This window comes from Mesoplodon mirus (assembly GCF_964341445.2).
Source record: "Mesoplodon mirus genome assembly, chromosome: 4".
Classification (NCBI taxonomy): Eukaryota; Metazoa; Chordata; class Mammalia; order Artiodactyla; family Ziphiidae; genus Mesoplodon; species Mesoplodon mirus.
The window spans coordinates 74305105-74318152 of record NC_138979.1 but is presented as its reverse complement, the minus strand read 5'-3'; the positions used below and the strand labels follow the sequence as shown (position 1 = coordinate 74318152).

General features: G+C 41.0%; 1 protein-coding gene across 5 annotated transcripts; it reads right to left on the bottom strand.

Moving 5' to 3' along the window:
- Positions 1 to 5065: 5065 nt before the first annotated feature.
- LYSMD4 (LysM domain containing 4) lies at positions 5066 to 12525 on the bottom strand. 5 transcript variants are annotated; one of them, XM_082619387.1, is made up of 3 exons: positions 12495 to 12525; positions 10904 to 11193; positions 5066 to 8796 (listed from the first exon to the last, which is right to left on the bottom strand). In XM_082619387.1, the coding sequence occupies exons 2-3, from the start codon at positions 11183 to 11185 to the stop codon at positions 8185 to 8187; spliced, it is 894 nt and encodes a 297-aa protein (XP_082475513.1). In that variant the 5' UTR covers positions 11186 to 11193; positions 12495 to 12525; the 3' UTR covers positions 5066 to 8184. The 5 variants fall into 5 exon arrangements, with proteins under 5 accessions (XP_082475513.1, XP_082475514.1, XP_082475512.1 ...); XM_082619388.1 differs by lacking the exon at positions 12495 to 12525 and adding an exon at positions 12321 to 12486; XM_082619386.1 differs by lacking the exon at positions 12495 to 12525 and adding an exon at positions 12314 to 12337.
- Between the last annotated feature and the right edge of the window lie 523 nt (positions 12526 to 13048).

Sequence of the window (13048 nt, the reverse complement as noted above, 5' to 3'; positions counted from 1 at the left end):
CAGAAAGAGGAAAACAAATACCATATACTAATGCATATATATGGAATCTAAAAGAAGAAAAAAAATGGTACTGATGAACCTAGTTGCAGGGAAGGAATAAAGAGATAGACATAGAGAATGGACTTGATGATGTGGGGTGGGAGTGCGAAGCTAGGGCGAAGTGAGAGTAGCATCGACATATATACACTACCGAATGTAAAATAGTTGGCTGGTGGGAAGCAGCAGCATAGCACAGGGAGATTGGCTCGGTGCTTTGCAATGGCCTAGAGGGGTGGGATAGGGAGGATGGAAGGGAGGCTCAAGAGGGAGGGGATATGGGGACATGTGTATGCATATGGCTGATTCGCTTTGTTGTGCAACATAAACTAACATGGTATTGTGAAGCAATTATACTCCAATAAAGATCTATTAAAAAAATAAACAATGAAGCCCTACCATATAGAATAGGGAACTATATTTGATATCTTGTAATAAAACAATAGAAAAGAATATGAGAAAGAATATATATATATATAAAACTGAATCACTTTGCAGTACACAAATATTGTAAATCAAATACACTTTGATAAAAAATTAAGAAGAAAACAAATAAACAAAACTTTTCAGGCCAGGAATAATATATTCAAAATATTGAAAGAAAAAACTTTCAGCCAAGAATTCTATACCCAGCAAAGCTATCCTTCAGAAATAAAGGAGAGACAAAGACTCTCCCAAACAAACAAAAGCTGAGGGAGTTCATCACCACTAGACCTGTCTTACAAGAAATGCTAAAGGAGTTCTGTGAGTGAGAGTAAAAGGACACATATTAACATCATTAAAACACAGGAAGGTAACATAAAATTTACTGATAATGGTAAATATATAGTCGAAGTTAAATTCTGTAATATGGTAATGGCATGTAATTCACTTGCAGCTGTAGTTTAAAAGTTAAAAAACAAATGTAGTAAAAATAACCATAACTACAATAATCTGTTATTGGTTTACACAATATAAAAAAATGTAAACTTTAACATCAATAACCTAAAACATGAAGGGGAGAAGTAAAAGTGTAAGCTTTAAAAATCCTATAAAAGCTAAGTTTTCATCAGTTTAAAAGAGTGTTATAATTTTAAGATATTTTATGTAAGCCTCATGGTGATCACAAGGGAAAAACCTATAGTAGTCACACAAAAGAACATGATAAATAAGTCAAAGCATAATGGTACCAAAAGACACCAAAACATGAAAAAAGACAGAAAGCAGGATAAGAAGCAAGGAAAAATGGATCTACAAAACAGTCTGAAAACAATTAATGAAATGGCAATAGTAAGTCCTTACCTATCAATAATTACTTTAAACATAAATGAATTAAACTCTCTAATCAAAAGACAGAATGACTGAATGGATAAAAAAACAAAAACAAGATGCTTACTTTAGCCTTAAAGACACACATAGACTGACAGTGAAGGGACAGAAAAAGATATTTCAAACCAAAACCAAAAAAAAAAAAAAAAAAAAAGCATGGGTAAACTAAAAATAGTAAAAAGAGACAAAGAAAGTCATTATTTAATGATAAGGGCTCAATCCATCAAGAAGATATGAAATTGTAAATATTTATTCACCCAATATCAGAGCACCTAAATGCATAAAGCAAAAACTAATGGAGCTAAAAGGAGAAAGTACAGCAATGCAATAATAGTCACAGACTTTAATACCTGACTCAACAATGGATAGATCATTCAGACAGAGAATCAATAAGGAAAGAGCAGATTTGAATGATGCTATAGATGGATCTAAGACATACATAGAGAACATTATATCTAACTTCAGAACACACATTCAAAGCACCCATGGAACATTTTCTAGGAAGACCATCTGTTAGGTCACGAAACAAGTTGTAGCAAGTTCAATAAGACTGAAATCACACCAAGTATTTTCTCTGAATACAACGGTATAAAACTAGAAATCAATTACAGGAAGAACACTGGAAAATTCTTGAATACATGGAAATTAAACAATACTCGCCTGAACAACCAATGGTACAAAAAAGAAATTAAAAGAGAAATAGAAAAGTTTCTTGAGACAAACCAAAATGGAAACACAACATACCAAAATGTATGGGATGCAGGGAAAGCAGTTCTAGAGGGAAATTCATAGCAATAGACACCTACATTAAGAAATAAGAAAGATCTCATATAAACCACCTAAATTTACTCCTCAAGGAACTAGAGAAAGAAGAATAAATTAAGCTCAAAGTTAGTAGAAGGAAGGATATAAAGATTAGAGGAGATTAAATGAAATAGAGACTAAAAAGGTAATAAGAAACTAAGAGCTGTTTCTTTGAAAAGATAAACAAAATTGACAAATCTTTGGCTAGACTAACCAAGGAAAAAAGAAAGGACCCAAATCAATAAAACTACAAATGAAAAAGGAGACATTACAACTGATACAAAGATATATGAAGGATCATAAGAGGCTACTATGAACAATTATATGCCAACAAACTGGACAACCAAGAACAAACTGAAAAATTCTTAGAAACATACAACCTACCAAGACTGAATCAGGAAGAAATAGAAAATCTGAACAGACCAACTATTAGTAAGGAGATTAAATTAGTAATCAAAAACCTCCTAACACAGAAAAGCCCAGATGGCTTTTCTGGTGAATTTTGCCAACCAGTTAAAGGAGAATTAATGCCAATCCTTCTCAAACTATTCCCAAAAATCAAAGAAGAGGGAAAACTCCCAAACTTATTTTACATGGCCAGCATAACCTGTCCTGAAAAGGACACTAAAAGAAAAGAAAACTACAGATCAGTGTTCCTGTTAACTACAGATGCAAAAATTCTCAATAAAATATTAACAAACTAAATTCAGCAGCACATTAAAAGGATCATTTACCATGATCAAGTGGGATTTATTTCAGGGATTGAAAAATGTTTCAACATTTGCAAATTAATCAATGTGATACACCCCATTAACGAAATGGATAAAAATCATGTGATCATCTCGACAGATTCTGAAAAAGCATCTGACAAAATATATCTGCTCATGATAAAAACTCTTAACAAATTAGGTATAGAAGGAACATACCTCAACATAACAAAGACCATATATGACAAGACCACAGATAATATCATGATCAATAGTGAAAAGTTGAAAGCTTTTCCTCTAACGTCAGGAACAAGACAAGGGTGTCCACTCTCAAAACTCCTATTCAATATAGTACTGGAAATCCTACCCAGAGCAACCAGGCAAGAAAAAGAAATAAAAAGTATCAGAAGTGGAAAAGAAGAAATAAAAATGTCAATACAAAATTCTAAAGACTCCACCAAAAAACTGTCAGATTTAATGAACAAATTCAGTAAAGTTCCAAGATACAAAAGTAACAGTAGTGTTTCTATACACTAAAAATGAATTATCTGAAAAAGAGATAAAGAAAATGATCCCATTTACAGTTGCATCAAAAACAATAAAATACTTAGGAATAAATTTAACCAAGGACATGAAAGATCTCTACACTGAAAACTATCAAAACAAGACATCAATGAAAGAAACTGAAGTAGATACAAATAAATGGAACGCTATCCTGTGCTCATGGATTGGAAGATTTAAAAAATTTCCATATTACTTAAAGCCATCTATAGATTCAATGCTATCCCTATCAAGATTCCAATGGCATTTTTTACAGAAGTAGGAAAAAAACACTAAAATTTATACGGAAGCACAAAAGACTCCGAATAGCCAAAGCAATCCTGAGAAAGAAGTACAAAGTGGGTAGCATCACATTTTCTGATGACAAGCTATATTATAAAGCTACAGTTGGTATGGTAACGGCATTAAAACAGACACACACCAATGGAACAGAATCAAGAGCCCAGAAATAAACCCAAGCAATATTTCACAAGGAAGCCAAGAATACTCAATGGAGAAAAGACAGTCTTTCCAATAAATACTGCTGATAAAATTGAATATTCAAATGCAAAAGAATGAAAGTAGACGCCTATCTTACACCACTCACAAAAATTAACTTGAAATGGATTAAAGACTTGACTGTAAGACTAGAAACGATAAAACTCCTAGAAAATAATATAGGCAGTAAGCTCTATGATATCAGTCTTTGCAATGATTTTTTGGATATGACAAAGCACAAACAAAATAAAAAATCAACAAGTGGGACTACATCAAAGTAGAAAGCTTCTGCACAACAAATGAAACCATTAACAAAAATGAAAGGATAACCTACAAAATGGGAAAAAAATATTTGTAAACCATATATCTGATAAGAGGTTAGTATCTAAAATATATAAACAACTTCAACTCAACAGCAAAAAATAAACGAGTAAATAATAATAATCTAATTAAAAATGGGCAAAGGACTTGAATAGACATTTCTCCAATGAAGAAAGATATGAAAGGCCAACAGGTACATGAAAAGCTGTCACCATCACTAACCATTAGGGAAATATAAACCAAAACCACAATGAGATACCACTTCACACCAATCAGAACGTCTTAACATCAAAAAGACAAGAGATAATAAATGCTGACAAGGATGTGGAGAAAAGAGTACCCCTGTGTACTGTTGGTGAGATTATAGATTGGTATAGCCACTATGGTGAACAGTATGGAGATTCCTCAAAAAATTAAAAAACAGAACTACAACATGATACAGCAATTCCACTTCTGGGAATATATCTGAAGTAAATGAAAACACTTATGTCAAGGAGGTATCTGCACCTCCATGTTCATAGCAGCATTTGTTTACATGGAAACAACCTAAGTGTCCATCAAGGGATGAATGGATAAAGAAGTTGTGATACACACACACACACACACACACACACACACACACACACACAGATGTTATTCAGCCATAAAGAAGGTGGAAATCCTGGGACAACACAGAAGGATTTGGGACAACACAGACGGATCTTAAGGGCATTATGCTAAGTGAAATAAGTCAGTCAGAGAAAGACAAATACTGTATGATCTCATTTATATATGAAATCTAAAAAAAAAGAAAAAACCAAACTCGTACAAAAAGAGATCAGATTTGTGGCTACCAGAGGCGGGGAGTGAGGTGGAGGGGAAATTGGAAGATATGGTCAAAAGGTATAAACTTCCAGTTATAAGATAAGTAAGTACTAGGGAAGTAATGTACACCATGACTATAGTTTACACTGTTATATGGTATACATCAAAGTTGTTAAGGGAATAAATCCTGAGTTCTCATCACAAGGGAAAAAAACATTTTTCTCTTTTTTTTTTGTATCTACATGAGATGATGGATGTTAACTAAACTTGTGGTAATCATTTCACAGTGTATCTAAGTCAATTCATTATGCTGTACATCTTAAACTTATATAGTGCTGTATGTCAATTTTATCTCAATAAAACTGGGAAAAAATGTTAAAATCCCCTCTATAAGCCATCATCTCAGGGTGCATAGCGTTCTCCCTCAAACTCAGGCTTTCACAACTAATGCAATGTAAAGAACTAGATTGCTGAGGAGGGGCTGTGTCATGGCTGTGGCTGGGTAGTCCTGCTCTGGGTGACCCTGAGGCTTCTGCTTTGTTTCTGCAGCCTTGTCTCCCCAGAGTAAAATGGGAGCATCATTTGCCTGATGACAGATTCCCTAGGCTTTTGCAATATTAGGCACTACAGTTCCACAAAAAGGACTGAAGACTGTCTAACAAATCTAATTATTCCTTTACAACATTAACTCCCAAAACACACTAAAAATGCAGTAAAATATATAGAAAATGAGCTCCATGGTATCTCTTATGTATACCTAAAACAATTTTAATATTTATTTATTTATTATTTGGCTGCGTCGGGTCTTAGTTGCAGCACGTGGGATCTTTTCTGTGACATGCAGGATCTTTTGTTGTGGCACATGGGCTCTTTGCAGTGCCTGGGCTCAGCAGTTGTGGTGCACAGGCTCTCTAGTTGTGGCATGCGGGCTCTAGAGCATTCAGGCTCAGTAGTTGCGGCGCACAGGCTCTCTAGCTGTGGCGTATAGGCTCCAGAGCATGTGGGCTCAGCAGTTGCAGCACACAGGCTTAGTTGCCCCCCAGCATGTGGGATCTTAGTTCCCCAACCAGGGATCGTGTCCCCTGCATTTGAAGGTGGATTATTAACCACTGGACCACCAAGGAAGTCTCCTTAATAAAAGTTTGAAAGTATGTTATGCAGACCAATCAGCAAGACTATACTTGTTACTACTTGCTCTTCACCTGCTGGGGTAACCTTGGGCCCAAGCCCTGGACAGGCCTCACCCCTTGGACATGGACACTTCCATTTTCTCCAACATCATCCCACATCTTTTAACTCTGAATTACCAACTCCCTTATTAAAAAGGAGGAATCAATTTTCCTTCACAGAAGAAATTATTTTATTCCATTTGAAAAAAAGTATACAGATATTCATTCTTTGTCTGGCAAAAGTCATTTTCTCATGAGAGTCTGAGTCCTGCCTGGCGAATTTAATGGTGACAAATGGTTAGAGAAACCTGTGGCCCTCAGGGGCACAGTGCACACAAACGTTTCGCTGGAAAAGCATTTACTGATCAAAACATTTCCTGTAGCAAAGGCTAAGTTCATTTTATCCTGAAGACCATTTTGCTTTTGAAGAAAACATTTAATTTTGAAGATAATTTAAATTTGCTAATTGAACCCAGGGCAAAATAGTTTTTCACATAACTGAGTGGAGAATGAAATTGGAAGCCCATCTCAGGTACTTCTCTGCCACATTCCCCTCCTCTTACATGATGAGCTCTTTTAAATTGGTCTCTAGGCTGAATGTGTCAAATGCCTTAAACCTGCCTAAAACCCAAGAGCAGCATGTTTTCCTCCCTGGAGACAGACCTCCCTAAGGCTGAGCCACCCCGGCCAATTTCAACTCCTCCAAGGGACCAAGGCAGGCTCCTGCCCTCACCCCATTCACGCTTGCTCCACCAGCAAGGTCTCAGAGGCCAACCCATGCCCTCCACAAGCCTCTGAACTTAGCACCACTGTTGTCTTGTCATAGAAGGAGACAGGCAAACCCCCAGGCCCCTCTTTTTAAGGTCTTCCACAGCAAGGGTCACCTCTAGGCCCTCCATTAAGTGTTCAATATTTTAACATTATGAGCTACATTGTATTCACCCAAGGAAAAGTGACTGAGTCCCGTTCCTGTTCTGTGGCTCTAGAAGTCCTAAGGATGCAGTCAAGGAAGCAGCAGGAAGCAAGCCCATTCTCCCTGTACCACTCTTCCAGACACATACAGGGGCCAGCAAAAGCTGGACTGATGACTGTTCAGCCTTAGAAGTGTCACATGTTGGGACCTCGGTGAGAGGCACTCATCCTTCTCCCTATACCTACTCCACTCCAGACACTGACCAGAAAGAGATCCAAGAATGCTGACTTGGGGACTCCAGTTAGCAAACACTGTGGAAATGCTCCTCAGGTGAAACAGGGCCATGGCCTCCAAATGTCCTGGCCAGGAAGTGTTTAAAACATGCCTGTGTGTCAGATTAAGGAGCTCTAAAATTACGAGGAACAGAACTGCTATTTACTATTACAGCAATTTAGATTTAGGGCTTTTTAAATTCTAGATATGACATTGCCTCAAAAAGGCTGTCTGAGGGGGCAAATGTGAAGCAGGGCTTATTACAACTGTCATGTATCACACTCTGAAACAGGGTGACATCCCATCGCTATTACACAACACCTTTGTTGGGGGGACACAAAACATCATTTGTCAGAGCCAGTCACTCCTCCACAGCAGGCAGGGGACAAAGCAAACATCCAGACAACCAAAGCTGATACCAGGGGCTCCCATACTGCAGGTCCATTTGCCAAGGCCATTCATCTCCCTCCAAGCACGTCCAGCTTGGGGACCTACACAGTGCTATTGTGAAGACACTCATGGCCAGTCCACTAAATGCCTTCAAGGAACAGCATCTGTCATGTGTAAATGTCTCTCCTGCCGCTCCTCTTTGGATGTAGGAAGTTGAGGATGCTGGTGTTTTGGCTCCCGCAGCCTTGGATCAGGCGAGTCTATTCCCCATGATGACTGTGACTGACATGATGGCGGCTTCTGAAACGTGTCCATATGTCACAGAAAAAAAAAAGGCAGCACGCTATATGGCCAATGTCGGCTGATGCACATTAGGAGCCCAAGTGCTAAAGCTGCCCTGATTCCTTAGAAACAACAAGAGCTAGCTCTCCCCGTGGGTGGTCTGACTGAACTGGCTGTCTGAAGAGGGGATGGTTGGCAATGGAATCGCTAATTTGGGGGATTGCCCTAGAACTGCACTCACTGCCATCGAGCCATTAGGGACAGCAGTTGTATTCAAGATACTAGGGATCTCACTAGTAGTTTGTATTTTAAAATAGACCAAATAAAACACTGGTAAAACAATTCCAATCAGAAGCATGATAAAAACAGCATTCCACCTCTGAATTCCACAGTCTGCACCGTTTGTAGGTATCTTCGGAGGAGTCGGAAGCAATGGCTGACTGGAGGTCTCTATGCAGTAACTTTCACTCAAAAAGATTTCTGACTGCACTGCATGCTCAATATTCTGGTCAATGCCCTTAAAGAAATCCGTCAGTGGGTTAGATGAGGCACCGGCACTGACAGCTGCTCTGTCTGGGTCTGGCTGCTCCTCGAAGGTCACTGTGGTCTCTGTAGATGAGCTCAGGAGGGGTCTGAGTTCTTTGTGGGTCTCTGTTAGGACCCCGTGGTTTTTCACTGGAATCTTAACAGATTTCAAAGCATATAAGTCTTGTTCTCTGATGAAGTTGTTGACTTTCTTGATATCTGCAACCTAGGGAAGCCATGAAGACAAACATCACGAAATGATGTAAAGCTCCTTAAAACTAATATCCAAAAAGTGGTGCTTAACCTTTCTGCGTGATGGTCCAAGCCCACACAGCTTAAGAATCTGATGAACACTGGAAAACTGTACCTACACACAAAATTTAGTTTAGGCTGAATAACTTCGTTTTTTTGGCTTTAACTCAGCCTTAATGTATAGCTTAATCATAAGATTTTTTTACAGACTTAAAAGTTTGAACAACTCAAGATTCGTTTTGGAAAAGACTTTGTTTAAAGTGTGCCTTCAACAAAATGCTTTTAGGTGAAACACATCATGGTAAAAGAAGGCTGTACCCTTTCTACACTTAACTTTTGAGAAAACAGTGCCCCCATCTGGGTGACTCTCTCCTGCATCAGAACTTAATTTAGTAGCTGTAGTGGACATTAGCATTCAGCAAACACAAAGCCTCAGCCAGCTCTACAAACACTAGAACCCTAGTTCACCTGTAACAACATTTTAAAAGGTGTGCCCTCATGATTATATGACGTTTTCTTTCCCAGAAGCACTGTATGGCCTATAAACTTATTTTTAAAATAAAAGCGACCTAGAGTTAATTCACTTCAAGGATTTCACAACACTTCTTTTCACTAGAAACATGCAGAGAATATGCATCAACTTGGAAACTATAGACTGAAATCTTCTATTCCAATATTAGGACTTGAGGAGATAGAAACACGACTGTGAGCTTTAAAAAGTAACGAAGTTTATGACAAATTCCTCTCATAATCAAACCTTAATTTTTAAAAAGTAGGGGGAAATATAAGTCAAAGATAGACCCTCCCTCAAGTTATTGTTTGAAAACTTACCAAAAGCATCAGAGATGGACTCTAAGGTTCTAACTCCTAAGTCCACTTAAACTAGAGTGTAAATACAGCCAACAGACTTTATTCAAATCAATCATCTTCATTATTTTCATTACTTAGCAAGTGCTTTTATCATTTAATTGAATTGGGGTGGTGGACATTTTTAATTTATTATATCCTGAAACTTAAGTTGCTTGAGATATTTTTGTCTTTGATCCTAATAAACTAACATTAAATTTATTTACTTCAAATAGGAAAACTAATCACTTCTTAGATACATTATATAGTCCTTTTGGATTTATTAAACATCACTGTTCCAAGAAGCCCACTGCATCTATTCAGGTCTTTGTAGGAGAGGATTCAGTTTTCAGCCCTTGCTCTATAAACCATATAGTATGTCTACAGAAGCTGATTATAGGAGTCAAATATAAATCTCAGTACAGTTTACAGACCACTATGTGTCCCTGGAGACCAGTTTATTTCCCTGGGAAACAACATCTCCGCACAACATGTTGAGTCATTTGATCCTTGTTAGGTAAATGACAGACCCTTCAAGGATGAAAAGATTTTTTTTAATAAGTAGCTTATATAGCCTTAGAGAAAGCCATAGAAAGTAGCAGCACAGTGCTACCAAAATGAAATAGTTTCTGTCTAGGAGAAAATGCAGCAATTCAATAAATACCTTCCTACTTACTTTGCCATTGTTAATCACTCTGAATGCTAAAAATATAATTAAAGAGAGAAACAGGGTTATACAGATACACAGCATACAAAGGATAGATCATGCAGTTCTAAAAGAGAGAAGGCAAAACTTTACCAATCAAATAAGCTACAACCAGCAAGAAAGGTTTAGAAAAAGAAAAGTAGCAAAAAAATAAAGCAAGCATACCAAAGAAATCTTGGATAAACTCTGCGTGGCATCTCTGGCCCCATTATGTCTTAAATAAAATGTGCTCAAAAGAAAAAAGAAAAAGGTTTCAGAATTTCATTTTGGAGGGACAAGGAAGAGGTGCAGAGAGGGAACTGCCCTGTCACCTGAAATTCCTGACTAATTCCCTCTCCCTCTGAGGAACGGAAGGTACTTCCACCTGCCTTCCATCTCTAGCTAGACAGGGGTATCCTTTACTCTAGAGCAGGCTTCTTCCAACCACCTCTGGGGTCAGAAAGGGTCCCCACCTTTCAGTGACCTCCTCTGTTCCTCTAAACACAGGGGCTGAAGGGCAGGTGGCGCCTTCACCTGTGGGGTTTCTTACTTTGCAGCCATACTGAAGAGCGAGCTTGTTGAGGCTGTCCTCCTGGGCCAGCTCCCGCTGCAGCAGCACCACGTCCCCTGCTCCTGGCTGGTGAGGGTGGTGGGCACCCTTCTTCTGGCACTCCTTGCCCCGGGGCCGCAGAGCTACTTGGTGGGACTCTTCCTCAGAGGAGTCCCCAGAGTCCCCAACACCATTCTCAAACATGTAAATGTGGCTGGTCGGAGTCCTACAGACCATGGCTGGGCCTTGGAAGGTCTTGGTTAACACTTCCTTCTGCCTCATTTTCTTAACTGAAAACCAAACCCCAGGGTTAATTCCACACAAGGCATATTCATTCCTCTGTGGCTACACTGAAGATAAGTGTCTTCTTGTTGTTAGAGATGACTCCTTTCCCTAATATAAATACTCAACACATACCATCGGCACAAAAAATGTCAAAACGTGTTTATGCTGGCTGAGATGAAGGGAGAGAGATAGGCAAATAAATACACTCTTTTTTTCTAATTGCATACTTTTTGCGCAGAAAACAAGAGAGTCCTCTTTCTTCTCCCCTTATTCCTCATCCATAGCTGTCTCCCCAAAACCCACATATGCAGATAAACAACTTCTCTTTTTGGTCCCAGAGTAGTAAAGCAGCAGCTGGGATCATTGCGATGAGAGGTAAAGACTGTTCCCAACTTCCTTCCTTGCACAGACCCTTTGTACAAAAAAATTCTTGCTCAACACTTCAAGCATTCCAAAGTAGCTTCACTTAAAGGCAAGACTAAGGACACTTACTTAGAAGAACTATGAGACTAAATACTCTTGATTTTGAAACGACTTGAATTATATAACATGTGAGGCAAGCTGGGGGAAGATTTCTGTCAAACTAAGAAATCCGTCGGGTTTCTCACAGGTCCCTTGGCCTTCAGAACCTCCCCATGTCTGGTTATTTTCACTTCCCGACCAGTGCGGAAGCCACAATACAAGCCTTTCCCCTCTCCAAGTTGCTCGAATGAACTTCCAGAAATGAAATCTCCAACCCGGGAACGAAAGCCTCAAAAAGAGTTGGCACCGGGTTTCTTCGGAGCCAGGAAGAGCAGCGGCCCCCTCGGGACAGCGTGGCCACGGAGAGACACACCCCCCCACCTCGCCCCAGCCTCCTCCCCGCACTCCGGGGGCTCCGCCGGCCCGGAAGAGGGAGGGAGGAGGCGGCTCTCCGGGTGCCCGAGGGTCACCTGCGGCGGCCCGAGCTCGGGCGGACCTTCCCGTCGGAGCTCAGCGCCTGCCAGGAGCCCCGGCGGCTCGCAGGCCTCAGTTTCCCTCGGAGCTCCTTCCGCGAAAGGGAGCTGACTATAAAAACCGAGAGCGGCCCGCCTCTATGCTTAGACGGGTGGGGCCCCAACATTCCACAAAGGCACGACCTCCGACCTCTGACCTCCACCCCAGAAATTTCGGGGCAGTCCTCGACGGTCTGGGACGCTGCAACTCCAGCTGCAGGACGGTGACCTCAGAGACCCAGGAATGGCGGCTCGCCACCCAGCCGACGAGCTGGGCGACGCTGCAGCACCGCAACAGGCCCACGCAGCGCCCCCTCCCGCAGGCCGGGTACCTCAGCGTCCGGGATCCGCCGAGACCGATCGCAGCCGCCGCTGCTGCGCCTGCCGATTGGCTGCGGAAATCAGCAGGTTCCCGGGGGCGGGGACGGCGAGGCAGCCAATGAAATCAGCGGTGGGCGGGGACTGGGACGAGCCGGGCAGTGCTGAGAGGTCTGCACAGGACCTGCGGGGAGTGAGGCCCCGGGGGCGGGGCCCGGGGGCGGGGGCGGGGCCTCCGCTCCTGGACTGACGCTCGCCACACCCGCCTGCCTGCAGCTGCTGCAGCGGCTCGTTCTGGCTCCAGTTTGTGCCTCTGCTCTAGGCTATTAAACACTTTAAAGTCTCCCAGCTTTCCGCTGAGCTGGCTTTTTCACCCCGCCCTATGTCCATGGTCTGTAACGACAGCTCAGATACCCAGTAGAGTGGGTGGCACCAGCTGAGGCCTCCGGCGGAGGAGCCCCTCTGGCTCGGTCTAAGAGGGTGAGGGGTCTCCGCATGCTGAGCCTTCTCTGGCCTGAACACAGGAGTTTGCTCCGCCGCGCCCCGCCCAAAGGATAAAAAGGAAAAG